General features: G+C 39.7%; 8 protein-coding genes across 12 annotated transcripts; 4 read left to right on the top strand and 4 right to left on the bottom strand.

Moving 5' to 3' along the window:
* Positions 1-566: 566 nt before the first annotated feature.
* On the bottom strand, positions 567-1,820 carry LOC108094704 (transmembrane emp24 domain-containing protein 5). Its single transcript, XM_017195440.2, has 2 exons — positions 1,717-1,820; positions 567-1,651 (listed from the first exon to the last, which is right to left on the bottom strand). The coding sequence occupies exons 1-2, from the start codon at positions 1,723-1,725 to the stop codon at positions 938-940; spliced, it is 723 nt and encodes a 240-aa protein (XP_017050929.1). The 5' UTR covers positions 1,726-1,820; the 3' UTR covers positions 567-937.
* Positions 1,821-2,410: 590 nt separating this feature from the next.
* LOC108094605 (1-acylglycerol-3-phosphate O-acyltransferase PNPLA3) lies at positions 2,411-4,880 on the top strand. Its single transcript, XM_017195257.2, has 3 exons — positions 2,411-3,083; positions 3,467-4,329; positions 4,368-4,880. The coding sequence occupies exons 1-3, from the start codon at positions 2,619-2,621 to the stop codon at positions 4,552-4,554; spliced, it is 1,515 nt and encodes a 504-aa protein (XP_017050746.1). The 5' UTR covers positions 2,411-2,618; the 3' UTR covers positions 4,555-4,880.
* Positions 4,881-7,547: 2,667 nt separating this feature from the next.
* LOC108094600 (lipid storage droplets surface-binding protein 2) lies at positions 7,548-12,372 on the bottom strand. 4 transcript variants are annotated; one of them, XM_017195250.2, is made up of 5 exons: positions 11,899-12,372; positions 10,100-10,537; positions 9,485-9,535; positions 8,910-9,091; positions 8,491-8,748 (listed from the first exon to the last, which is right to left on the bottom strand). In XM_017195250.2, the coding sequence occupies exons 1-5, from the start codon at positions 12,092-12,094 to the stop codon at positions 8,605-8,607; spliced, it is 1,011 nt and encodes a 336-aa protein (XP_017050739.1). In that variant the 5' UTR covers positions 12,095-12,372; the 3' UTR covers positions 8,491-8,604. The 4 variants fall into 4 exon arrangements, with proteins under 4 accessions (XP_017050736.1, XP_017050737.1, XP_017050739.1 ...); XM_017195247.2 differs by lacking the exon at positions 8,910-9,091 and having other exon boundaries at positions 7,548-8,748; positions 11,899-12,371; XM_017195251.2 differs by lacking the exon at positions 9,485-9,535.
* Positions 12,373-17,364: 4,992 nt separating this feature from the next.
* On the top strand, positions 17,365-18,587 carry LOC108094603 (microsomal glutathione S-transferase 1). The gene is made up of 2 exons (XM_017195255.2): positions 17,365-18,009; positions 18,330-18,587. Exons 1-2 carry the CDS (start codon positions 17,759-17,761, stop codon positions 18,580-18,582), a joined length of 504 nt encoding a protein of 167 aa, XP_017050744.1. The 5' UTR covers positions 17,365-17,758; the 3' UTR covers positions 18,583-18,587.
* Positions 18,588-19,295: 708 nt separating this feature from the next.
* On the top strand, positions 19,296-20,439 carry LOC108094602 (microsomal glutathione S-transferase 1). Of its 2 annotated transcripts, XM_017195253.2 has the most exons (4): positions 19,296-19,543; positions 19,607-19,642; positions 19,734-19,813; positions 20,153-20,439. In XM_017195253.2, the coding sequence occupies exons 1-4, from the start codon at positions 19,379-19,381 to the stop codon at positions 20,403-20,405; spliced, it is 534 nt and encodes a 177-aa protein (XP_017050742.1). In that variant the 5' UTR covers positions 19,296-19,378; the 3' UTR covers positions 20,406-20,439. The 2 variants fall into 2 exon arrangements, with proteins under 2 accessions (XP_017050742.1, XP_017050743.1); XM_017195254.2 differs by lacking the exon at positions 19,607-19,642.
* Positions 20,440-20,947: 508 nt separating this feature from the next.
* On the bottom strand, positions 20,948-21,631 carry LOC108094604 (cytochrome c oxidase copper chaperone). Its single transcript, XM_017195256.1, has 3 exons — positions 21,502-21,631; positions 21,265-21,438; positions 20,948-21,181 (listed from the first exon to the last, which is right to left on the bottom strand). The coding sequence occupies exons 2-3, from the start codon at positions 21,408-21,410 to the stop codon at positions 21,097-21,099; spliced, it is 231 nt and encodes a 76-aa protein (XP_017050745.1). The 5' UTR covers positions 21,411-21,438; positions 21,502-21,631; the 3' UTR covers positions 20,948-21,096.
* A 535-nt stretch (positions 21,632-22,166) lies between these two features.
* LOC108094601 (translation machinery-associated protein 16 homolog) lies at positions 22,167-22,916 on the bottom strand. The gene is made up of 2 exons (XM_017195252.1): positions 22,796-22,916; positions 22,167-22,732 (listed from the first exon to the last, which is right to left on the bottom strand). The coding sequence occupies exons 1-2, from the start codon at positions 22,796-22,798 to the stop codon at positions 22,190-22,192; spliced, it is 546 nt and encodes a 181-aa protein (XP_017050741.1). The 5' UTR covers positions 22,799-22,916; the 3' UTR covers positions 22,167-22,189.
* A 218-nt stretch (positions 22,917-23,134) lies between these two features.
* Positions 23,135-25,527, top strand: LOC108094599 (lipoamide acyltransferase component of branched-chain alpha-keto acid dehydrogenase complex, mitochondrial). Its single transcript, XM_017195246.2, has 4 exons — positions 23,135-23,327; positions 23,708-24,397; positions 24,456-24,854; positions 24,912-25,527. Exons 1-4 carry the CDS (start codon positions 23,256-23,258, stop codon positions 25,143-25,145), a joined length of 1,395 nt encoding a protein of 464 aa, XP_017050735.1. The 5' UTR covers positions 23,135-23,255; the 3' UTR covers positions 25,146-25,527.
* Positions 25,528-26,414: the final 887 nt, after the last annotated feature.

The following is a 26,414-nucleotide window of genomic DNA, read 5'->3' as shown; positions in this document are numbered from 1 at the left end:
GTATTTGGTATTAGGCCATTAAATGATTGAAACGCTCTTTACTAGAGTTAGTTTACAAAAGAGGAATCTACTAATTAGAACACATAAATAATGTTCAGTGTATTTTCTTAATGCAGTTCTTGTGTTTACCTGAAAAGATAATTGGAAAACGATAGCAACTTACCGTAAGTACTCTTTATCTAACCACTTAACAATCCTAGCGAAAAGGTTACATCTTTTGTTGTCGTGAAGTAAATTAGATTCATGTTTTAAATAAAACATTTTTGTAGCTCATGACATTTCCACGAAAAATGCCAACAAGATAATTTCCCTACTTATTGAGGTTTTATTTCCATTAATATTTTAAACATATCCAATAAGAAAAGTTCTGTTTCTCAAAGGCAATATTAAGTTTGGAAAGAAAGTAATATCCAGTTTCTCTAATTAAAATGCGCTGAAGCTACAAACCTTAAAAATCTTGCAGATGGTTTAAATGGGAGAAAGTTGACTAGATGTTCTGTTTTGGCTAAATGTTTTGAGTAATATTGTAGAACTTTAAATAGACCAAAGCTATAAAGTAAAACACATTTTTTACACTGGTTCCTGCAACTTTTAATTTAATATCAAACTGATCTCCTGACTTAATTGTACAATTGCTTTCATTTAACAATGCCTACACACGCACACACAACACACACCCGGTATATCACAAGCACACACCCGCATATATATATAAATATACGAAAGACTAACTCTCGCCTAAATAATAATACACGACGGTATATATAGAATCTAACGAACTACAGATGATGGCAAGTTTTTTTTTTAAATTACATTCTAACTAGGGGGATCCAGCTGCCGGATGGCTTTGCTTTGGGGTACATCTAACCGCTCAATAAATGCATCCTTGTGGTTCCGGCACACACATCTTTGGTAGAGGCTTCTCCCGTCTAACCCATCAAATGCCCAGCTTGCGCCACAGATCGTGCATCCGGCCGCCGGTGGCGAAGATACTGCGCAGCACGAACACCTGGATGAGACCCACGCCAATCATGGCGCTGATTTGTAGCATGGACCAGTGGTTGACCTTCTGGAAATTCGACTCGGCCAGGTTGCGATCCCTTGCTTCGTGCGATCGCAGGACATCCTGCAGCTGGCGCGCCTTATTCAGCTGCAGACGGATGCGTCCGATGAAGTCCATGATGTCCTGCACCTTCATGTCGTAGTACTCGTCGCGCGACAGACCCGTCAGCTCATCCACCTCGTTCCACTGCGTGTCGCTCTGTAGCTCCTCGCCCTCGCGCTCCACAATTAGTTCAAAGAACACCGTCTTCCGATTGAACATGCTAAAGGTGTTGTCAAAACAGAAGCGATAGTCGCCCTCCTTGGTGACATCGTGGCGATGCACGTTCTCCGGCTTCTTGAAGTCGCTCACGATCACCAAGCCAATGGGATCCATCAGGGTGAAGCTGATGTCCAGGTCGCCGTGTCCGCCATCGATTACCTGGTACTCGAAGTCAATGGTTTCACCTTGGCGAACCGTGTGGTACAAGCATTCCGATTTTAACGCGTCCACATAGACGGTCATCTCCTTGTCGTAGGCCAAAGAGTCCTGGATTCCCAGGAGCAGTCCTGCCGCCAGGAGGAGCAGTCCCGGCATTCCCCGCCAGTTCTGCGTTGGGTGACGCAAAAGGTAATGAGTAATTTTGGGCTAAATTTAGCCGGCGTTTATCTTACCGCTTGCATTGTGAGCTGTTTGGACTTAAATTAAAAAATACAAAATGCTAACTCAAGGCAGTGTGCCCGTTCAACGGAAAAGCAATACTGATAGCGAGGTGATGATGATCCGGTCTCACTGCTTTTGGCGGGCTTGCAGGTTTTCTGTGATGCCGGTTTAGCTGTTTTTAGTCAAATTTAGATGTTTTCAAAAGCCTTCTTAAGGTTTTTGAATTGAAAAAGTCATAAAATTGGTGGTCTCGATTCCAGAATATTAAGAATATTATAGTAGAAATAAACACAATTCAAGCCTATAATTTATTTGACTATTTTTAAATATAAAAAGTACAGCTAGTTAGCTGGTTGAGCTTCTTTCTTACAGTGAGCCTGGTCTCACTGGGAAGTTGAATCTAACGGACTTTTAAATTTGGCAGTTAATTATTTCAAGTTTAATGTTTTGTGAAGACTTTATTGAAATTAATCAAGTATAAAATCCATTCACCATCGTTTGTCCCAGAATATATAAAACATCACTATTTTAATGTAACTAAAACTAATTAACATATAAAAAAATTCCTAAACCAGCAGCCCAAAAAAATGATTCAGGATGTCAAAATACTTGAGATAATAAAAAAACAATAGCATGAAATTAAAAAACATTTTTGAAAAACCAGACTAACCAAAAGATGACCCTTTTTAATTAGTATTTTATTGGATTGAACTCTATTTCCGTACCGCTGCAAGGTCACACTGTCAAGGCCAAGAAAAAGCTCAAAAGAAAACTTGAAAAAAAATTCAAAAACGTCAACAAAAAATAAGGAAAAAATCAGAGTAAAAGAGACAGCTAGCCGGGATTGCATGCATATTTTTTAAGCCGATCACGTGAAGAATCGCTTGCCACGAAGAGGTTATCCCCAAAAAAGATGAAGATCCGAACGAGAAGGAGTCTTTCGTTTGCGGGCTGCGGATTCCTGGGAATCTACCACGTGGGCGTGGCCGTCTGCCTGCGCCAACATGCGCCCCAACTTTTGCTGGAAAGGATTGCCGGCGCATCCGCGGGAGCCTTGGCCGCCTGTTGCCTGATCTGCGATCTTCCGCTGGAATACATGGCCGGAGATTTCTTGCGGGTGGTCCAGGAGATACGGCGTCATTCGCTCGGGGCCTTCAGTCCGTGGTTCAATCTGCCGGAATGCCTTCTAGAGGGGATGCACCGACGCCTACCGGCGGACGCCCATCAAAGGGTCAGCGGGCGACTCCACATCTCGCTCACCCGCCTCAGCGATCGACGGAATGTGGTCATGTCGGAATTCAGTTCCCGCCAGGAACTCCTCGACGCTCTCATGTGCTCCTGCTTCATCCCCGGACTCTCGGGATTATTACCTCCACAGGTGGGTTTTACTTTTCCAAAAGATCCATTTAAACTACACGAAGGAATGTAATTCACTTTAAAATTTAACGTTTTTCAAAGATTTATAGTTTCCAATTGATAAGAATTATTTATTTGAGAATGTGCTTAACTATTAGAAAGTATAGGTTATTTTTTGTTTATTTAAAATTTGCCTGAAGCGTATTTCTAGTTTCAAAACTCTTTTCATGTTATTTGCTATTAAACTGAGGATTTTTGGTAATTTTCTTAGTGGACCTGATTTATTTGATTTCAAATAACTTTTTTTATACCAATAAATATACAAATTTTTATATATGTATTTATTATTTTAACCTACTTCTTTTATTTTTAATCAAAACTTTAAAATTGTTTATATTTGAACAGATCAGAGGAGTTCGCTACATGGATGGTGCCTTTTCGAACAATCTCCCCTTGCTGGACGAGCACACGGTGACCGTGAGTCCCTTTTGCGGGGAGAGTGATATTTGCCCGCGGGATCAGAATCCCCATCTTCTCCAACTGAACATCAATTGGGCGAACACCTGCATCCGGTTGTCCAGGAGGAACTTGCGTCGCATGGTGCGGATTTTGCTGCCGGGCAGAGCGGATTTTATGGCCGATTTTTGCCAGCAGGGTTACGATGACGCTATGCACTTCCTGCGCAGGAATAGTCTGCTCAAGAACGGGATCAAGCTGCAGGAAAGGGGCATGATCACCTGGATTCACCAGCAGGAGGAAAGGGAAATGGAACGGGCAGAGACTTTAAGGAATCTAAAGGAAAAGCTAGAGCTGGAAAACAAGAGACTTAAAGTGGTACGGGACAAGGATAAAGAAGATAAGATAGAAAAGATCGAACAGGTGGATAAGCATCAAAGGAATCGAAAGCAAAAGCCGCACAAGTCTAAGAAAAGTGAGGAGAAGAATAAACTAAAGCAGGAAGATCCTAAAGAGAAGGATCCTAATCCGAAAGAAAAGAATCTCAACTCGTCGCAGAAGAATAGCTTGGTGAAAACAAAAAGTTTGGTGACAAAGCAGGAGTCTCAGCCTTGCCAGGATCACTCTGCCAGCTCATTAATGAGCTCCACTTGGTCCCTCCTCCGCCGCGTGATGATCGCTCCGCCGCTGGCCAGGCACATGATCCAAATGATAGCGCGTCGTTTGAGTCGCAGTCTTACGCTCTGCGAACAGCCGCACTTTGATCTCGCTCTGATGCAGGCACCCAGCTCCTCCTCCTCCACCTCCTCCTCCTCCTCATCACCGTACTCCTCTTCACGTTGATTACCTACTGCCCCCCATCGACGCCACTGGGCGATAGCGATAACGGCAAAGTCAAGGCCAAACGATTCGGCGGGGCCATTCAAGTGGAAACGGGAGATCAGGTGGCCGGCGGAGAGGAGCAGGAATATCAGACCGGCGTTCATTTGGCGCCATTAGCTTTATCAGCGATCGTCAATCGATCAGTTCCCAATTGATTTTTATGTCTGTTCTCGCAATTAATTCAATTTCATGATGCATCTAATACGCATTTCGTTTTTAAATATAATGTTTTAAGTGCTTTAACCTTGTGTTAATTGTGACATAAATAATGATCAACTATCCTAAGATTTTGTACAAAAATATGTTAACCAAAGAAATGTTATTTTAAATAGAACATTTGTATGTTGGCCACGATTAAAGGAGAATGCCTTTTTAAATATTTTCTAAAAATATATATTACTCCTAGGGATGTCGTATTTTAAAAAACTTGTTTAAGAAATTAAATACAACGCTAAAGAATAAAGATTTTATCAATAGCGAACTTAGTTTTTTATTTGATTTGGAAGTTAATATTAAAAAAAAAAATTAAGTTTGTGTTATTTTACATTCAAGTACTATGTGACCTCTATAATCCATTGTTAAAGGTTATTTTGATTTACGAACTGCGAACTTAAAAAAAAACTCACAAAAATCCCTAATCTGATGAACAAACAAAAAAATCTTTATTACAATTCTAATTACTGGCCTGTAGATTAACAGGATTTTTATTATTAGTATTATCCAGGCAACTCCTAACAGTCCGCCGTGTTGCACCCGATTCTTCTATCCGAATAAACTGATATAACCTCCGGATCCGATGCTCTGACGCAGGTTCTCCAATCGCCAAAGTGCAACGCAAGAGAGAATGATGCACAAGGCGGTAGAATTTGCACACATAATGCCCATATAACGAACAATATCATACTCAATAATCAAAAGCGAGAGAATAAATAATAAGAATCACGCCACTTTCTGCACTTTGCACTTCAGTCCGTCTCGCTCGCACTCGAGTCACTTGAAGGATGCCACGCCTCTTCCGCCCGGAGGCTCATCCTGATTCTTTATCGCCCTCTCATTCTCCGGACTCTCTCTTCGTAGCCCCCACTTTTTTTCTTTTTTTTTTTGTGTTTTATAAAGTCATTCAATTTTTTTTATAATACTCTTGATTACGTATATAGTTGGAACGCCTTTATGGGTTCCCGACTCTCGTTCTCTTTCGTCGCGATAAGAATTGTCGTTGCCAAGCGAAGAGCTCGTCGTCGTCGCTTCGGGAAGAATCCGAATTCGAGGGGCAGAATCGGGAGGCAAGGTCCAAAGTCCGGGTCCATCAACATCTTTACACTCAAGCCCCCCGGAACACCTTGCGGTTGGCATTCCCCATTACATTAAGCTACCCAATGACGATCATTAACTTCATGATCGTCGAAACGATCAGTGCAATGCACTTACACAGCGGATAAAAAAAGAGGAAGAATCGGATTTACTTATCGGGAGAGCACTCCAAAAATTCCTTTGTCACTACACCAATGCTATTCTTCGATTGGAAAACCCCAATGAGTTGGACTAGTTTTATAGATGATAGAGGGTAGATTTACCTATCATGAAACTATCAGGAAACCTGCTCTTCAATCGGAAAGCCTTCATAAGTCGGACAAACTTTATGAACAATAGAAAGCCCACAAATAATCAATTCTTCTAATCATTCTTATCTCCAAGTGGAACTTTTTGGGGAACTTAGTTATGGGCAGAATTTGTCATTAATTAAGCACCTGAACTTTATAAATATAGTGTGATACGAGTTTAAATTATTTCCACGGAACTAAATTTGTTCAGATAGTGGTTCCGAATAAATACTGGGAGTTCAAGTTAAAGGTTAGCATTTTTTTAATGTGTTCATAATATACAAGTTTAACATAATCCAATTATTTTCTTATGAGTTGCAACTATAGCGCTTTTTAGCTCAGCAAGATTTTAACTTTTAATGCTGATTGCAATTGTTTTTTCCTGTGCCTAATATATTCACCGTCTGCGGTTTTCGAAACCCGCCCAACAAGTCATGTGTTCCATGGGTTCCACAAGAAATACCAAGACCTCAGCGTAGCCCTTTTCTGGCAAAGCCAAACTCATGAATATTTTGGACCCAAATGCATTTCGCAAAACTCAAAATTATGCCAAGTATGCTGGACCTTTGGCTGAGCGCAGTCTGTTCGAGATTGATTCCCCAGGGGGACAAACTGGAACTTTGGCATGTTCCTCTTGTCGGGAGCGCCAATTAAAGCGATCTTCCAGACGAGGAGCATACAAATGAGCTGGAGATTCGGCGGAGATTCCGAGAGGAGGAAGTGGGGAGCCTCAGCAGACAGCTGAAATGAAAAGGAAACTCAGAGAGACCGACGTCGGCGATTTGCCCAATCTGAAAACGGATAATTGCAGGGCCATTAACGCCGTCATTATCGACAGAGACAGAGTTAAAAGTCCACTGCGGAATTGCCAGAACAGTCCGGTTCAAGATATTGGGAGCCTGACCCTTCAAATAATATAATTAAAAATAATAAGAATAATTCTAGTAGGCTCTAATATCTGATTCTACTACAGATTTACTGATGACTGTGAACTAAAGGTTCTGATTCGTAAAATTTTATTTTATAATATTATATAAAAATTTAAAGAATCATAAAATCCTAAACCTAAATTACAAGTCTAAAATGAATAGGAAGGCAATACTCATATTACTGCCGACCTTCTGTTCGTAAAAAATACCTATTAACCTAGTTACAACACATGTAGTTAGCTTTCAATCAAAGAAATGATACATAAATACCTACATATAATATTCAGCTCGTAAGCCCGCAAATTCTGGAGCAGTTTTGATAGCCACAGAACGCACTTTAATATCACATGTTCGCAAACATATAGTATATATACTCGTATATAGAAGTCTTATCTTGACAGCGAGTGCTCTATAAATTCAACCGCTGCAGCGCTCCGGCAATTACGATGACTGAACCCTACGCTGAACTCTATATAAATCAGCGGACCGTTGAGTGCCGTCGTCTCGATAAGGCGACTAATCAGATAGGCGGTAGAACCTATAGCTTTCCTTCGCTTATCGTTCATGTGCTTCGAATAATGGCACCAAATAATTATAAAAAAATATCGTTGGCAAATCTTCTTGTTCTTCGTTCCAGTTTTGCGATGGTTCTTTTTATTAATATTTAATATTATCAATCTAGTTGTTTAGAGCAAAAATTATGGCTAGGTTCTCCATACAAGTGTGTGTGAGGGTGTGTGTGTGTGTAGTGTGTTGTGTGTGTGTATATATATAAATATATATATATAAGGCATAATTCATTTTCATTAGCAATTAGACATCATCTGGTTGGGCTCCCAGCGAGCGTACAATGGAAATTAAATAGCGATAGAAATAGCATTAGGTATTAGATTACGTATACGTATAGCTAAACCACACTATGCCAACGTGTGCGTACGTTTCTTTATATATATATATATTATATATCTGTGTATATATTAGGCATATATAGGCGTATATATTATGTATTATTCAATGCATGCGTGGCACTTTAGCACAGCTAAAATTTACGAAAAAAAAAACGCGCTCTTCTAAACTCCCGATCTCTGCGACTACTATATCTTACAACTAGATTGGTGAGGGGGCGAGGGGGTTATACTTCAAATAAATATTTACAAAGCAGGGTGCGCAGGGGGCCGGGGTTCAAAGAGGGCGTGGGCATTTGAAAAACCTTCTCCACTTTTGATGATGATCCTCTATCGAAGTACTACTCTTTAATATGCCAGTAGTATTCGAAATGAAAAAAAAGTACGGAAAAAAAAAGAAATTATAAAATACATTATAAAATGGGCGGCGTGGGTGTTCGGGGAGGGGCGGGAGGCGTGGTTTTGTGTGAAAAAGGATAATATCTAGCTAAAGATATAGTTATAGATGGGCTGGTGTTTTATGTTCCACAACTACTGAGTTGAAACCGCCGCCGCTGCCGATTTGCTTTTAGCCACTTGAGGCTTGGCCACAACCGACGCATTGTTGCTGTTGGAGCTGGTGGTGCTGTTGCTGGTTGTGGTGGTGTTACTAGTGGTGGTGGTTCCAAACGGCGAACAGGTATCACTGCTCGACTGCTCCACATTCGTGCCCATCGACGAGTTTATAAAGTTGATGTACTGATGCAACTTGAGGGCCGCTATCAGGGAGCTCAGATAGTCGTTGATGTTGCCCTTCTGGACCTGTTTGATCTGTCGGGAGACATTTCGATAGACGCGACGCGAGATCTTGTTGGATAGCCGTCCAACGGTCTGGACTGTGTGTAGGACTGGATCCTCGCTGGCGGGAACTGGCACTGCAAGCAACAAAAACAAACGCCATTTATTATTAGACTGGTCATCTATTATTTTTTTTTTTTTTTGTAGTTTGTAGTTAGGGGGTTAAAAACAAGTTCTTTGCGTTAGTTAGTACGAGTGACTGTGTTGTGTTGCGGCTTTGGTGTTTGTGTGTGCTTACCATAAACTTGTTGAGTTCCCTATCGATAATGCCTATGATCTCTGGATTTCTTCTAACGTACTCAACAATTTCGGTTATGATTTTCAGGGACATGGACAGAAATACCGTCGAGGCGGCCACTAAGAATCTATCATCAATCTCTTGATCGTGATCCTGGTCGTAGCTCTCCCCAACAACAATTACTAACAAGTAGAAAAGGCATAGAGAGAAAGAGAGAGAGAGAAATTAATTTAGAAAATTAGTGGTACTTTTGGGTGGCTAGGGTGGAGTGGTTAATTAATTAATGTTATTGGAAGGGGAGGGGACCAGGATCAGGATCTTATTTTCTTGGGTTCGCAGGCTAATCAACACATATATCCCTATATCAACTAGAAATCGTAAATATTTCTGTGAATTATAGCACCCGTTGTTTTGTTCTGTTTTTTTGTGTGTGAAATTATCGTCATGCTTGTGATTAGTGTTCATGCTTTTTTATTTACTTGCTATTTTTATGCTTATTAGACGGTGTGTTAGTGGTGGACAAACAAACAAACGATCGAACGAACAAAAGATCGGATCGGGGATCGGGAACTTACTGTCATTTTCAGAACTCTTGCCATTCTGCACGACGGCATTTTGTTTATCATCTGAGAATTAAAAATATTTACGATTTATATTTAGCATCTTGTTTACACACCGTGCAAAAAAAGTGGGGGCAGAAGAAGGCAAATAAGCAAAAATTCAAACTTTTGGTCCAACAGATGGAAATGGAAGGAAGCCAATAAATAATGATCTTCCCCATCCAAGGTTTTTTAAATAAAACAGAGGTAGCATATACTAATGGTTTATGGGAGAAACTTGGGAAATCTCACAAAACTAAAGTCTTTAGTTATATAAAAAAAAAAGTCGAAAATATTCTTTGGGTACAACTTTAAAGCAAGAATTTATAAGGGGAAAAAATATTTTTAAGAGAATTTATAAGGGAAAAAATAAATTTGGTTTAAGAGTTGATTTCGGTTAGATTTCGAGATTAGTTGTGGTGAACGTATGGATTTATGAATTTTGAATTAAATTTTCTTTAAAATCAAAAGTTGTACACAAAACACATTATAACAATTAAAATCCAAAATAGTGACCTCAAAGACTTTCATCTATATGAAGGAATATACAAGTGGATAGGACCATTTCGGTCTACTATTCGCAACACTCACCATTATCCTCCTCCACATCGGACTCGCACTTGGGGAAGTAGTATTCCAGGAGGCGCTCGGCAAGAGCTGTAGTGGTGTCGACTCCATTGACCGCCAGACTGCCGTACTGGGTGGCCAGAACCTCGTTGGCCTTCTGCCAGGCGAGGTCCTTCAGTGAGGCGGCCTTCTGCTGGCCGGCGGCCTTGAACTTGACCACACGCTCCAGATGTGGCTGCACCACATCGATCACCTTGCTCTTGGCCTGGTTGTAGATCTCCTGGGGCGTGTCCTTGATGATCGGGGCCGACACCTCCAGCTTATCAATGCCCTTCACCAGGGTTTGGTCCACATAGGCGATGGGTCGGTCCAGTTTGGTGACGAAAGGAGCTGCCGTTGTCACCGCTCGGGTCACGCAATCCTCGGCTGCCGTTAAAGCCCATTCAAAAACACGATTCTTCCCTGTAAGAACATTAAATAAAATAATTTTCTATTAAAATGTACAACAATATTAATTCTTTTGAAAGTAAAAACGGTGTGATAACTATAAATTATCTACCCTTTTCGATTTAATATCATAATCCATGTTTTTGGTTTGTCTTTGCGATCTGCTAATCAGTTTGTTCTGGAATTTCTGGAACTGTGTAGAGTTCTCCCCCACACACATGTGATAAAAGCACGGGAAGCCCCACACCTTATCAATTGCAACCGTAATAATAATAATATTAATATAATGACTGATAAGCAACTGCGCAGTTCACGATCCGCAACGCCCCTTGGACCCCTCTTTTCTATCTGTCTGGGCCCGCGAGTTTAGACTTTGATAGTTCGTCACTCGGCAAACACATCATCCAATTCCAATTCCAATCCCTGGCCGAACAACTGCAACAACAACTGCGAAATATTACAAACAAGTCGAAAGTCCAACTAGTGTTGTTGCTGGTGCCCCAGAGCGCCAGTGCTGCCCGCTTAAATTAGTTTCTAGCCAGATCTAGATTGTAATTCAAGTCAACTATACTTTACATTTAACCATTTATACCAGTAAAACCTTAAAATGTTATGTCAATAGAAATCGATCGCGCTGTGGCTCCCAGTGTTCTTGGCAACTTATAAAAACTTTAAGAACAGAATAACATGTTTATCAAGCCACACCGCTATATTTATATACATATGTAGTTTTTTTTAGCTACATTTTATTTCAACTTTGGAGCTATGTTTCGCACCAGCTGGCAACACTGACGTGCGAGAACGCCAGTGGCGTGGCCAGTGGGTCTACTTTGGTTTCTTTTCTAAGAAACGAGCCCCCAGTCGCAGTCGGCGGCTCTGCGGCCGCAGCCTACGTGCGGTGGCCTTTTCTGGCCCCCCTCTCTTTCGCTCTTTTTTTTTTCTGGCCAAGAGTTTTTTTATTATGTAAATTTCAAACGAACTTTGAACGCTACTCGTCACGAGGGCAAAGTGCCGCATTTTGTTGCTAGGTCATGGTTGTTGTTGTTCTCTGTCGCTGTGATTTTGATTATTGAACGCCCCGGCGATCAATTAATATCAATTGAGCTTAATTCCTAGCCAATTAAAAAGAGTTGCCCTCTCTGTGCGACTCGAATTGCAACCCAAATTTAATAAAAAAAAAAAAAAAATGGCGAGTTAAAGTCGAAGCAACGGTTTCGGTTTCGATTGCATGCGCTGCATTTGTTGTTGGTGTTTTGCTGCCCTCTCTTTTTGTTCAATCTTTATGTGCTTCTCTACTTTGTGAGTGCAGTAAAGCGGGCGGAGAGTAACGGAACTCCGAGTTCAATGCACTTTTCTATTTTTTTTTATGCACTTACCTTTTACTTTGCCATAGACATCTTGCGATTTGTCCCACGCCGCGTTGACTACCGGCAATTTGATGATCCGCTCGAGGGACTCGAGGTGCGGCAACAGGTCCTTGGCATCCTTGGGCTGCTCCACATCGCTAATCGATCCATTGCCTGTTGTTCCATTCCCGGTGGCGGTGGCGTGTTTCTGCTCTGCACTAGCCATTATCTTTTTTTCCTTTTTGTTCGGACTTTTTCACTTTTTCTTTCTGATTTCTCGATCTCTCGCTATACAAGCTCTTACGCTTGACACCGCACTTTTCTCCTTCTTCTTTCTTTTCTTTCACGAATAAAAAAACAGCTTAACGTGAGTGTCTGCGTGTTTGGTTGAGTATGAGACTGGGGTTATGTCTGGATAACTTTGGAACACTTTTCTTAAGCTTTAGCTTTCTTAGCACGTCTGCACACGTCTGTTAGTTAGGGCGCTCTGACTGATTTGGGGGCTGCGCAGCTGGTTTATTATATGAGCGAGTGCCGCCGCCAGTGTTGCCAGCGCCATGCAGCGAAAAAGCGAAGAGCGACAGATGCGCTGAAAATGGCTAGAAAAAGACTGAGGATAATAAGAAAACTTTTTCGCTTTAAATTTCTTAAAATTAAGAGAGATATTTTAATAATAAATACAATAATGAGAAATACATATATTGCTTGCTGTAACTCAATTAAAACAAAATGTCACATCCTACACGACCAAAACTCCATCCCCAAATCTAGCAGATCCCCAGTACCCAAGACAAAAAATATCCTCGCCACCCTGGAATTTTTTAAAAGGATAAAACTGCACAATGTAATTTAATGCTAATTCAAGATAGATTGATAAAATGTAAATACTTAACATGTATAGCTTAAGGCCTAGTTGCTATAGCTTAAGTATGGGTTAAAGGTAATTTGTAATTTCTCCATAACCCGAGCATAAATAAATAAATACAAAAGTATAGCTCGCGAATTTTTTTTCAAACTTATCTGTTAGTGATTGAACGATCCATATAATAATCGTCACCTCTTAAAATAAATCCCTCAAACATGAAAATAGCTAGATTGCCAACACCGCGCAGATAGTCGTTGCTGCAGAGAGCAGCGAGAGTTTTAAGATTACAGCTCTCTTTGGAGACCCCATAAAATAGAAGATATGAATAACTGTTAGAATTTAGCCAATTTGACCAGTACACAAAACCCGAAATGTTAGAAACATACATATATTTGAATATACATATATATATACTTATTATACTTATGTACATACATATGTATCAATAGGTACATATGTATGTATCTTAGTGAAAAGTCGAGAACTCCTTACTAACATAATTTTACGGAATTTTCCTAAAAATTCTACCAATGTAAATTTAAAAGTGTTAATTAAATCAATTCTCCATTTTTAGTTTTGGCTTTAATAGCACAATAGTGTATTAAAATAAATACAAATAAAAAATAAAATTCATAAAACTATATGCATGTATATAGTATTTATAAGTTTTCAGTGAAAAACGAAAGACACATTCCATTCTTTATTATCCTTCGTGGGGTGCAATTCTTCTGCCAAGAAACTGAAAGAAAGATGACGTGAAGAAAGAAATTTGGGGAAAAAGAGAGACAGCGCCTATGTTTGCTCGCCATGCTTGACAACTAGATTAATTAATACGCAGTGTCGGGCGCAAACAAAGTTTAGATTGAAGTACATTCCAATATAGGTTTGTGTTTTTGTGTGTGGGGGCACTTTCATTATCAATCGGCAATGGGCACCATCACGCAAATGCTTCGTGCGACCTTTGAACCCATTGCCACCGCATCGATAATACGCCACTGCACATCCACACATCCGATATTCGACGTAATATTCCCCGAATGCTGTGTAATTCGATTGGCATTCCAAAGTCCGCAGTGTGACAAAACGAAAACAAATTACTAGAACTACTACAAGCGAAACGTGCTCGTCCCCCTTTTTGACCCCTAAGCTCCACTACCTGTCTTAACCTGTCTGTTTAGGAATTTCAAATCCCTTTGGGATTAAATTTTAGTTTTCGGTTAAAAAATGCTCTGTTGATTTGAATAAAATATAATGTTATTATATTATAAATATTTTATTATATTGCATTTGATATAATGTGTAAAACTATGTGCTAATACTAAAACTAATTTTTTAAGAACTATATTTTTACAAAATAACCCACTAAACCCATAGATTCTGGACAGATTTTTACCTATAATTAGTTTTAAAACTGATCTTTATCCAATAGAATTCGATTTTCAAAGCAATTTTTACCCCATTCTAAAATTGTCCGGAAAGTTCTACCAAAATGGGTTAATGCCCCCGTCGAATTATGCGCTTTATGAGGTAATTATGTCTGTCTGATAAGGCTTAACCAGCTAGACGATCGCACCGACCATAAATGCGCATATTAACCAGGCCCTCGAGATTGAAAGGCTACTTGTGTTCAGGCCAGAGTCCAAAGTCTGCTGTTACCACTGTCGTCACAAGTTTGTGTTTATGTTGTAACCAAGATCAGGTGCCGGGGCTTATCGCCACTGGGTCTGGTCGGGGTCCCAATCGCCGATATCGGTTGTAAATAAACCAATGTAACCGATTCCACCCATAAACTTATATTGTGGACTTTGTAATCGTGGTTACATTGCAGTAAACCAACCAAGTTTGGTAAACTGATTTCGCCAACAGATATTGTCAGGTTCATTACGAAATTATTATAAAGCAATTTGTTATTAATCATTCGACGTAAATATATGACTCGATGAGCGTAAAAACCAGAAACACTTTATACTTATATTCTAGCTTAAGCTAAGGTATTTTAAAAAATCAAGATTGTAAGTGGAGTATAATTTAACTACTTTGAATGGAATGACTAAAATTTCAGGAATTGTAAGATCATTGCGGGTTTTTGAGTTGTATTTAGCTTTTCAACATCTTTTTATACATTTTGCGCCGACGTACATCAAATAGAAATGGAATAATCCACTCGAGATCTCCATATTAAGCCGACTCAGACCGTATACTAAGGCTCGGCAGAGACCCCGATTGTGGAATCAGTAAATACATATAGTGTAAGTATATATAGGCATATAGCTCCCCGTTATCGGAATCCAAAGAGTGTCCGTCTGCGGGTATTTTCCCGAACGGTTGAGCCTAGAATTCCATTGGATTTTTGGACAGATTATACGCTCGGGCATCCAGCGACCAATTTGGGAGGCCTAGGCACAATCTATATATAGATGGAGGAAACATTCAGGTAACGATGACATATAGACGGACTTTGAATCAGCGGCGCGAGTGAGTTGCTTCCATATTATACATGTGAAAGGCGAATGAGTCGCTGGCTGATTTTATTAAGTTTTTTATTCTCTCTTTTTTTCGCTGCTTTCTAGATGGATTGTACTTTACTGATAAGGGGGTTTTGAATACTTTTTTTATACCCTGCTTCATTCATTTAATGCCTTTGTTTTATAATTGTCGCCGGTTATCGTTATGAGGTACAAGCCTTTAAGCCACTTATTAAACAAAGTTCGCCATGCTTATCGCAATCTAGTGACACACGGGTTCAAATTACCCGAGAGTCCAATTGCAGAGGCGATTAAATTTTTTAGAAACCATGGGAATAGCTGAGGAACGATCCAATCTATTGGTGAAAGATCATTTAATCTTACAAGGATTTTAAGATATTAACGGATTGGTTTTAAAACTAATTTACTAGTTGGTGGTGCATTCCAATTAATTTCTATAACAGCCTAAGGTAATAAATTTAATAAGATTTAAAAATCCACGTAAAAATAGCTTGTATTGCAACATTATGCATTTCATTGCGTTTGGTTCCCATGGCTGATGAAAATATATTCAAGCGTTATGGAAGAGGAACAAATCGGGGGTAGTGGGGCATATATCGGCTATGTTCGAGTACGTGTCTTAAACCCAATTCGTCATGGAGCAAAACCCACAGAAGACTAGAAGGAACAAGAACGATGGCGCACCACAAAAAGTCGTCTGGCGGTTTGGACTTTGGTCGATTTACGTGGTGTCGTCGTCGTCCGATGACGCCGACTTCGAATGAGACTGAGAAAATTCGATGCCGGTGTTGGAAGCGTGTGTTCCATTAAAATCGAAAAAGACAAAAAAAAAAAAAAAACAAAAATAAATAAATAAAGAAGACAAACCAGAATCAAAAAGAACTTCTTGGCTAAATTTAGACGGTACCAAAGACCAAATCTTGCGAATACGTCATCGCTTGTAGATAAATACGTTCGTACGTGTGTTTATGTACAGTGGGGTGCAAAATAAGTTTAAACTTGTTTGGACGGCCCCAAACGAGATAAAAAGCGTTTTATGGCTATTCAACAAGTGCAACTATAGAAGTTTTTTATGATATGTACATACGTTTCAAGTTAAGGGTAAAAATGCATGGTAAATCTGATGCAATCTGTTTAATGGATAAGATACTCTCATGAAATTAAGTATGCAACAGGGATATAAGATGCTATGTTTAAAGAACACTTTTTGGGAATGTTACCTGGCTGAAAACCCAAGTTACTTTAGGTCAATCTTAAGTTATTTTATATACATGTATGTATGTACCTATACCCATGGAATTTTGTTTAATATTATTTCAAGCCCCCTGTTAATTCTTCTATGCTCTAGATCGGAGATCACATCAGCATGTTCCGACTTTGAGTGGGACTTCATTGAGGAGCAGACATCTAATCAGACGAAGAATTGCCTCGTTTCAATTCATTTTCGTCTGGCTGAAAGACGCTGACAAACTAAAGACTGTACAAACACACACGCACACGAGTTTCTGTATATATATTTTAATGATTTCCGTGGTTTTTGTACACAAGCTGATAGTGATAATATAGTTGCCCCCACGCATTGAAGGCGTGAAATGTTCGCTCTCTTTTTTTCCTATCTACTGTCTACCTCCCTTCCTTCAACTTTGTCTTCGCATTTGTGGTAATTTCCTTTAAAATATTGAATTGGTATTTAATTCCAAATGAGCTAAACAAATATTTACCTGAATTAAAAACAAATTATATTATATGGTAGCTTTTGAATGCTCTTAAAATATGCAACACAGCAAAAATGTGCTTCTCCAATTAGATTAGTAACTTTAAAAACCATACTGAAATCTAGATGGCGTTTTCATGCATAATGTACAACAAAATCCACAGATAGATGTCGCTTGTCTTCGTATGCAATTTCTGTGTAGATAAAAGACAAGAAAAAATTGAAGTTTTTAAAAATTAAGTTTACAAATTTGACGAATTTAATAAAATTAAAAATAAAGTGAGAGGAACTGAAAGGATGTAGATTGCTTAATAAGTTGTATAAATTTAATTGCTAAAAAAACTTAATTTGTGTATATGTATTTATATTTCAGATTAGTTTTTTTTTACTTTTATCTAAAAAGATAAAAGATTTTTTTTAGATTTTTTTTACTGAGTAAGTTAAGAGATGATTATTATTATTTGTTAACAAAATAAACAGTTTAAGAACGACACTTAATTTATGCCCAAGCTATTTTTAAGCAAAAACTGCTACACTTTATCAGTTTTTAAACTGCATACATCCGTTTTATGAATCGATTTTTGGCAGGCCTACTTAGTTTACGTACTCATAAATAATTATAAGCGAAATGCACTTAAGCCCCCGCTAGAAATAACCATCAGAAAGCGGCCGAAGCGGAGTGGCTTCCTGTAAATTATTGAGTAATTATAATGTAGTAATTAGGTCAGTTGAGGGAACCGCGTCACCTGCTGTCCCTCCTCCGGCAGTCGGCCACCTGGGCCACGCAATCACCTGCGAACGGTCGACGGGAACGGAGCTTTCGCCATGGACAACGGACTAACCGATGCCACGCCCACCGCCGCCGCCTTCCGGCTGGTGCTGCTGAGCAAATCGAATCCGGTGATGGGCTGCTACATGTTCTGGACCAGTCTGTTGGTGCTCAAGATGCTGGTAATGTCGCTGCTCACGGCTCGCCAGCGGATGAAGACCAAGACCTTTGCCAATCCGGAGGATTTGCGACTCAGTCGGAGCACGGAGGTTCGGTTCGGGGATCAAAACGTGGAGAGGGTGCGACGGTAAGTGAATATATGATAAATGCAATCCACACATCAATTTTATTCGGCTCAGGGAATTATGTATTAAGGTTTTTTGAAGCACCATATGTATCCGTACTGAGCTACAAAATAAGACACTTTATATATTATATAAATTTTTTTTTAACGCAAAAATACTACCTGAATTTGAAGTTACAGATGTTGATAAATATAATATTATTATTTTGTACTTATGTTGTTCTATTCTCATCATTATATTTATAAAACAACACTTTTCATTTAACAAATTTATTAATTTGAAAAATGGTTTTCAAGGCTTATTTTTTATTTAATCTTTGCAGAGCCCATCGCAATGATTTGGAGAACATTCTGCCCTTCCTTTTCATGTCGCTGGCTTATGTGGCCAGCGGACCGAATCCGCTGACCGCCCGTCTGCTCATCCGGATCGGAGCCAGCGCCCGGCTGCTCCACACGCTGGTCTACGCAGTGATCCCGGTGCCGCAGCCGGCCAGAGCCCTGGCCTTCTTCACCACCTTCGCCATCACCTGCTTCGAGGCGGGCTACGTGCTCATCTGCTGTATTAAGTACATTTAGAGCCCTAATTTTAGATCACTAGTGACCCCCACTTGGCAATCTCAGCAAGCTTTAACAGCACCAGTGATGTCGTGTGTCTAGGTACATATTTAATTAGGTACTTATTTTTAGTTTAAGGTACGGATTTTGAACCTAAGAAATTCAATATAGGTACTATAAGATTTTGATTAGCTACCTTTTCATAAAACCTCTTAAATTTAATAAGTTAATCAGAATTTAAAAATGTTTTTCTTATAAGATTAAAACAAATTCTTTTAAGTTGCATTTTCTTTTGAGCTCAAATAACTTTTAAGTATTGCACGCAAACAAGTAGAAAATCATTGTAGAACTTTTTTAATCTCAAACGATCATTATATAAACACCAAAGAAGTATTTGTACCTATGTAAGTGAAACATAAATTTTAAGAAACAATTTTTTTAATTATCATAAAGAAAGTTTGTCTCAACAAAAACTAAGTTTGATACTAGCTTTATAAGGTTTAGATTAAGTTGATCTTTTTTCTAAAGACCTATTAGAATAATATTTAAATTATGTTCTAAGAAATATAGCTTTAAGCCCAAAAAATAACGAATATTATCTTTAAATATTAGAGTACCTCGCCTAGGAGTACGATTACTTATAAGATTAGATTAAAAAGAAACATTACCGTCCCACGGCTGCACAGCACCATAGATTCGGTTCGACGCAATTCGTAACCAGTTTGGCCGCCAGCTTCTGATCTCCACAATGAGCTGAGAGTGCGGCTTTATCATTTACCGAAGTTGGCTCAAAGCGAACGCACATACCTCATCCGCCATGTCGGCCCCAATCAAAAATGCCAGTCAGAATGTGACATCGCCCGGCGATATGTTCACCCTGGAGAATCCCGTCTTTTGCTGCTACCTTTTCTGGGCCACGGTCCTGGTGGTGAAGATGCTCCTCATGTCACTGCTTACGGCGATTCAGCGTTTCCGGTATAAGGTGAGATTTATCAGTCAGTATGTAGTTGCATTTGCTCAAAGGTCACCATCATTCCATTCACAGTTGCTGGCATTCGTACCGCTGGCATTGCGACGCAAGGTAAAAAACCACAAATCATCGCAATACCATTAGATTAATTCGCTTAACCTGTTTGGCCGGGTTCTAAAATAGTTGTTTCTTGCTTTTATAGATCTTTCCCAATGAGGAGGATCTGTTCTTTAAGAATCTCGAAGTGCAATTCGATGATCCGCATGTGGAGCGTGTTAGAAGGTGAGTTGTTGTATAAATACAGTCGAAATTCTGTAAATTAAATGTGCCTTTTTGTACAAGTTTAAAACAAGTTCTATACAAAAGTATTGGGATAAAGACTTTGGAAATTACATGCCTTTCAACCCTTTATAGGCATTTAACTAAAGTTTACAACTCATAATAATAAAAATAATACTCTATTATCTGTATATACGCTTCCGGAAATAACTTTCGTGTTAGCATTTCAATAGCATCGTTATTTTAATTTCCCACTTAAGGCTCATTAGAGAAGTTCGACTGTATACAAATAAAGTATTTCCCATCGCAATCACCTCCTATAACATTTTCTCCACCCTCCAGAGCCCATCGCAATGACATGGAGAACATTCTGCCGTACTTTATAATGTCCTTGATCTACATCAGTACCAATCCGAGTGCCGTCATAGCCTGCAATCTATTCCGAGTGGCCTCCGTGGCCAGGATCATTCACACTCTGGTCTACGCTGTTTATCCTGTACCGCAGCCGTCGAGAATCCTGGCATTCGCAACCATGTTGCTGATCACTTTTTACATGGCCGCGATAGTTGCCCTGCGTACGCTTAGCTTTATCTGAATAAATCACTATCCCTATTGGCTTAACCCTTAAATATTGCTGACTTTTTATACCCTTGCACTGCAAGGTATTTATTTCCCTTTCTTTTTTATTCTAGTTTGGATAAACACAACAAGATAAGGGTGCTTTCGTTATTTTGGATAAGAAAGTGATTCAGGTAGTTATATAAATGTGAAAGATTATATATGGGCTTTCTCAACAAGTGCTTATATGCTAATATTTTCTAATCTGCAAGTAATATTGCATAGAATAATATTACATAGAATATAGACATTTACTGCCAAGTTCTCTCTTGTTTAAATAAACAATCTCTTCCTAACTATGGACGACCTTAAAGTATTTCGCATTGTCATTCTAATATAATGTGAGAGTTTCTACTGTTATTAATTAACAAATTTCTTCTATAATTAGATCTAGATGCAAAAAATAAGCAACTATTTAACTGAAACTGACAAGCTTATAATTTTTTGGAACTTTTTCATAGATTATTGAGAACCCTTTGAACAAATTAGCAACACCCTCGAGTTAAAAAAAAAGTAAAATTGGCTTTCAATTAATTTAGTTCTATAATTAGCTTGAGATGCAACAAAAACAAACAGTGGAAAGGTCTTTGGATGCTGGGATTTGGAACTGGGGGTCTGCAGGACTAGTATCTGTGTCCCAACTCCCTCATCCAAGTTGTGCGGGATATTTAGATGTTGAAGCCGGCATCGCGCATGCACTTCTTGTGCGCCTCAATCAACGCCGAGCAGTTTTCCTCGCCATTTTCCACAATGCTGAAGGAGATTTCAGTTAGAGACAAAATAGACAATTGTTTAGCCATGTGGTTCCGTCATTTGTTTTGTGGCGGCACACTCACCAAGCATCACGTGCCCTCTTGGTCTCCGGACAGGCGCAACAGGCCTTGCACTTGGGCTTCTCGCCGGATGCAGTGGAGGATGCAATGGCCACCGGTTGGGCGGCCGAAACACTGGGAGCAGCTCCCTGAGACACGCTGTTGCCCATTATTCAATAGAATTTCCTCGCGGATTAGCTGTGGGGTTAATAAATGGATCCTTTCAGATCGAATCACGTTTGTTTATATAATTAAACTCACGTTTCGAGACGGATATTTCACCACAATTGAGTTTATCGGCGCACACGAAAATAACTAAATTCAAGTTCACTGAACAGGGTTGCCAAGTGGCTGACATATATCCATATGGTTGCTAGGGTATAGATACTGCTAAAAGTTTTCGATTGTTTCTATTTATGCCAATTTCTATTTTAAAAATAATAAAAGAAGCATTGATTTCTATGGGAAGATATTTGAAATGACGTTAATTTGTTTTTGCGTATTTGTGTTTCATCAGGCTTACAACAAAAATTCTGAAGAAATTATTGCCAAACGTGCCTGTGTAAAAGCTTGTGATTTAAGACTGAAATAATTGACAACACAAAACTGGAATTCAGTGCAGTGATAAGAAATCAACCATATTTGTAATTTAAATTTATATCGTTTGCGATTATGCTTTAAGTAATTACAAGAACCAAAAAAATCTTGGATCGTGTTCTATAATGGCATAGAAGACAGATCCGACAAATTATAAAATATTCTTAATTTTGATTTTGCATTAACTTAAAAAAAGTTGATAAAATGTTTCCAGCACTCCAAGACTACTCGACAACCCTAATAATCGTAATTTTACAACACAGCATGTCTGTGAACAATCGATAGCTTGGAGTGTTAGAAAACTTCCCAATGCAATTGTCAACAAATAATTTAATTTTGCTAAATATTTATTTTACGTTTCCATTTGCTCGCTGGCTGGTTCCTTCTTTTCCGCTTCTTTTTTGAGCCTTTGCAGCATATTGTAGGACACTAGGTCGAGTTTAAGGTGCTGCACGCTCAGCGCACTGCCGTCCCAATCACGTAGCATTTTTAGCTTCACAGGATCGCAAAGGTTAACCAGCTCCAGACCGCCACTGCGAAACTCATTGCGTTCCTTTTCCAGAGTAATTGTGATCACATCCTTGCGAGCAGCATGCTGATTTGCCCGATGTTTGCCAATTGATTGCTTCAGGTTTATCTGCTCCAGTTCCTCGTCGAAACGGGTGAAATATAGCTCGATCAGATCCTCTAGTTCCTGTGGGCTCAGCGCTTCGGTACGGTTTTCATCAATTTGCGCAAGAAACCAACTCAGTTTCTCGCCGGTTATATTGCTTTTAATAGCATGTCCCAAACGCACTTTGTGTTTGTTGTTCTGTCGGCGTGCTTTTTTGCCCAGTGCCTTTGTTTTTCTGCTATTGGGGTGTTTGCATTTTTCCAGTTCCTTGCGTAAATTTGTCTAGTGTTTGTAAAAATTTTAACATTAATTTATTACCTATATTGCGCATTATTTACTGCTCACCATTTTTGGGCTGATTTCACGTTGTTTTGATTTTAGTGTTGGTGAACGCTAGCGGGCACATGCTGCATGATCAGCCGGACCCAAGGTGGGGGGACTTTAGACGATAGTTTTGGCGATTTTTTTTGTTTATAAACTGATTTAATTGATATTCCAAAAATTTTTTTTTAGCTATATTCCTTCCAATTTATAAAGTTTTATTTTTATTTTATTATCAAAATACGGACCAGGTTATGCATTAATAGTTAATCATTATTTAAAAATATTTCAAAATACTGCTAAATGATCATTTGGGTGATATCGATAGGTAGGGTACACTTCCATCATCAGCTAGAACCATATGTTTTTGCAAGCACAAACACATACACACATACGCCTACCCGATCGTATGAGGCTAAATCCCACGATCCGAAGCGATCCTCGTCTATATCCCGTGTATTCCTAGGCCCCAAAGTCCCGCTAAATGGCAACACACCTGCTTCGAAATGGCGCTACCTTTTGGCTGCTCAGAAATTGTATTTCACGCCAGGCAACGGTAAATATCTCAGAACAACACCCGCTATGCTATTGCAAAAATAAAAACAACACCGTTATGTAATCGCACAAACACCCCGCGCGAGTGTGAGCAAGAAAGAGATACATATTTTATCTCTCTCTTTCTAATCGGAGAGAATTGTTTTCATTACACAGAAAAAAATATGATCAAAGATCAACAGGCTAGAAGATCATTGGTAATATTTCGAAAATAAGTTTCTTACTTTTTGTTTTCCTTTTCATATAATTATTATTATTTTTATCTTCAGGGTTCTTACATTGCCACATAAGTTTTCTGGGTATTAACCCATTAAACTAACTTTGAATTCCGAAAATTAAACTGCATTCCAGCCTTTATTTGAATCCGTTTTTAATTTATAGATAAATCGCTGCCTGCATGTGACCTCCACTCTGGATAAGAATGTCTCCTTCCATCTGAGCGACATCGGCGAGGGAATCCGCGAGGTGACCGTCAAGGAGTGGTTCGTGAAAGTGGGCGACACTGTGGAGCAGTTCGACAATCTCTGCGAGGTGCAATCAGACAAGGCATCGGTGACCATAACCAGTCGCTACGATGGCAAGATCACTAAGATCCATCACAAAATTGATGAGATTGCGCTGGTTGGCAAGCCTCTCGTGGATTTCGATGTTGTTGATGAAGAAGACGATGCGGATGACTCCTCTTCCTCGTCCACATCCTCGGACAGTTCTTCCAGCGAAACGGAGAAGGCAAAATCAGATGAACCAGAACTAACGCCCACTGGCGGTCGTGTGATCATTCCTGCCACGCCCTCTGTCCGTCGTTTGGCCAAGGAGAACCAGTTGGATCTTTCCAAGGTGCCGGCAACGGGGAAGAATGGTCGTGTACTCAAGGGTGATATTCTGGAGTACCTGGGACAGGTGCCCCCGGGTACAAATGTACCACATCCCACTCTGGCGGCTAAAAAGCCGACAGCTTCTGCTCCTGCTGCCAGTCCCGCTGCAGCTGCTTCTGTTTCTGTTCCCGCTGATCGCGTGGAAGTGCTGAAGGGAGTGCGAAAGGCTATGCTGAAATCAATGACCGAATCCCTGGTAAGTGCTCCTCAAAATCAAAAGTTCATATAAAATAACCAGTTGTATTCTTTGCCAGAAAATCCCGCACTTTGCCTACAGCGACGAGATCGACATGACCCAATTGGTTGAATTCCGCAACCAGCTGCAGGCGGAGGCCAACAAAAATGGCGTACCCAAGCTCACATTCATGCCATTTTGTATCAAGGCGGCTAGCATTGCGCTTTCCAAGTATCCCGTTCTGAATAGTTCACTGGACTTGACCAACGAGTCGCTGATTTACAAGGGAGCCCACAACATCAGCGTGGCCATTGATACACCACAGGGTCTTGTAGTGCCAAATATTAAGAATTGCCAGGCCAAGAACATCATTGAGATAGCAAAGGACCTGAATGCACTGGTGGAACGAGGACGCACGGGTTCCCTGACCCCAACGGACTTTGCTGACGGCACTTTCTCGCTCTCCAACATCGGAGTTGTGAGTATAGTTTATTTATTTGTTCGCAACGCAATCGTGACCTTGTTAACCTTTCAGATTGGTGGCACCTACACACATCCTTGCATCATGGCGCCACAGGTGGCGATTGGTGCGATGGGAAGGACTAAGAAGGTGCCTCGCTTCAACGACAAGGATGAGGTGGTCAAGGCGTATATTATGTGTGTTAGCTGGTCCGCGGACCACCGCGTCATCGACGGGGTGACCATGGCCAGCTTCTCGAACGTTTGGAAGCAGTATCTGGAGCAGCCGGCTCTTTTCCTGCTGCACTAGACCACCTGGAACTCAAAAACGCTAACTCCCACGGATAAGGCTGTATCCCATGCATTTATCTAGACTTATCTAGTTCTTTTCTAATTGTTCGACAATCCGTTTTGTCCTGGAGCCAATGCCATGTGCCGCCTTCCAAACCCCGAAATGTGCATTTATAGGAGGCAGGCTGCTCTGAGCGGCTCCTCGATTACTTTAAGCTCCTGGCGCACATGGCTGGCTTCCCGCTTAACCATATTTTTTTTGTTTACCTGCATTTATATATCAGTTTCTTGTAGTTTGTTAAGCAGCAGCTTTAGCGTACAGTTCAACTGTAGTGAGTGCATTTATTTTAAAGCATTGTTTTAATGGCTGTCCAATAAATATCCAAAACGGTTTTTGTGAAGCCTCCTTCGTTTTGCATATTTTTTGCGGCACTTAAGTGAGTTGTAAAACATTTGTAATTGGTTTACAAGTTTGTCTTTGTGGCCCCTATTTTAACAGCCTTCCTTTGGCATGCTTAAAAGCTGGAATCAGGTGAGTTTAATTTAATGTTGCTCGTTTTTTTGATGTCCTTTGAGCTTACATTTTGAATTTTGGCTTCTGGGATTAAGGGAGCACTTTGTTGTTTTAATTGAAACATGGTGCTCCTTAAATCTTAAACAAAATACTATACTCACTTAAAGCATATCCCGAATTTGTCAGTTCTTATATAAAAATTATTGATCACAGAACAGATTAATTTAGTTTAACGTCCATTAAAACTTGCCAAGATTAGCTTTTGATTTAAAGCCCTCTCAAATGTTCCTGTCTACCCTTAATGCCCTTTTTTGTATGCTAAAAAAAATGAAGCCATAACTCATGCGTGTTTTTTAAGAACCATTTTCCGTTAAACTCGCATTACTCGCTATGCGGGTGTGTACATATACACGCTTTTCAACTTTGTTTTGCAGCAAGCTTAATTCAATTTAAGCATCCATTTGGTCCGATGCCTCTGCCCAGCCACTTCAGGGCCACCAGAAACACTCGTCCACACGCACCGAGCCCATTACTTTCCGCGTGGCAACGGAATGTCAGAGTAGCCAGGTTTTTATAAAGGCTAAATTATAGCTAAAAACATTTGCAATTTTAGGCGTTTATAACTCTTAAATTATATGTTATAATATATATTTGGATTTAAGTGGATTCAGAGCATAGCACTTAAAATAATATATCGAGAATTCATGAGATACTGTTTTAAAAATTTTAAAACCAACTCCGTTTTAAAACCAAATAAGTTCAACAGTTTTACTG

Source organism: Drosophila ficusphila, unplaced genomic scaffold (genome assembly GCF_018152265.1).
Source record: "Drosophila ficusphila isolate 14025-0441.05 unplaced genomic scaffold, ASM1815226v1 contig_198, whole genome shotgun sequence".
Lineage (NCBI taxonomy): Eukaryota > Metazoa > Arthropoda > Insecta > Diptera > Drosophilidae > Drosophila > Drosophila ficusphila.
Note: the sequence above shows the minus strand (reverse complement) of the source record. Positions and strands in the feature narration are given on the sequence as shown.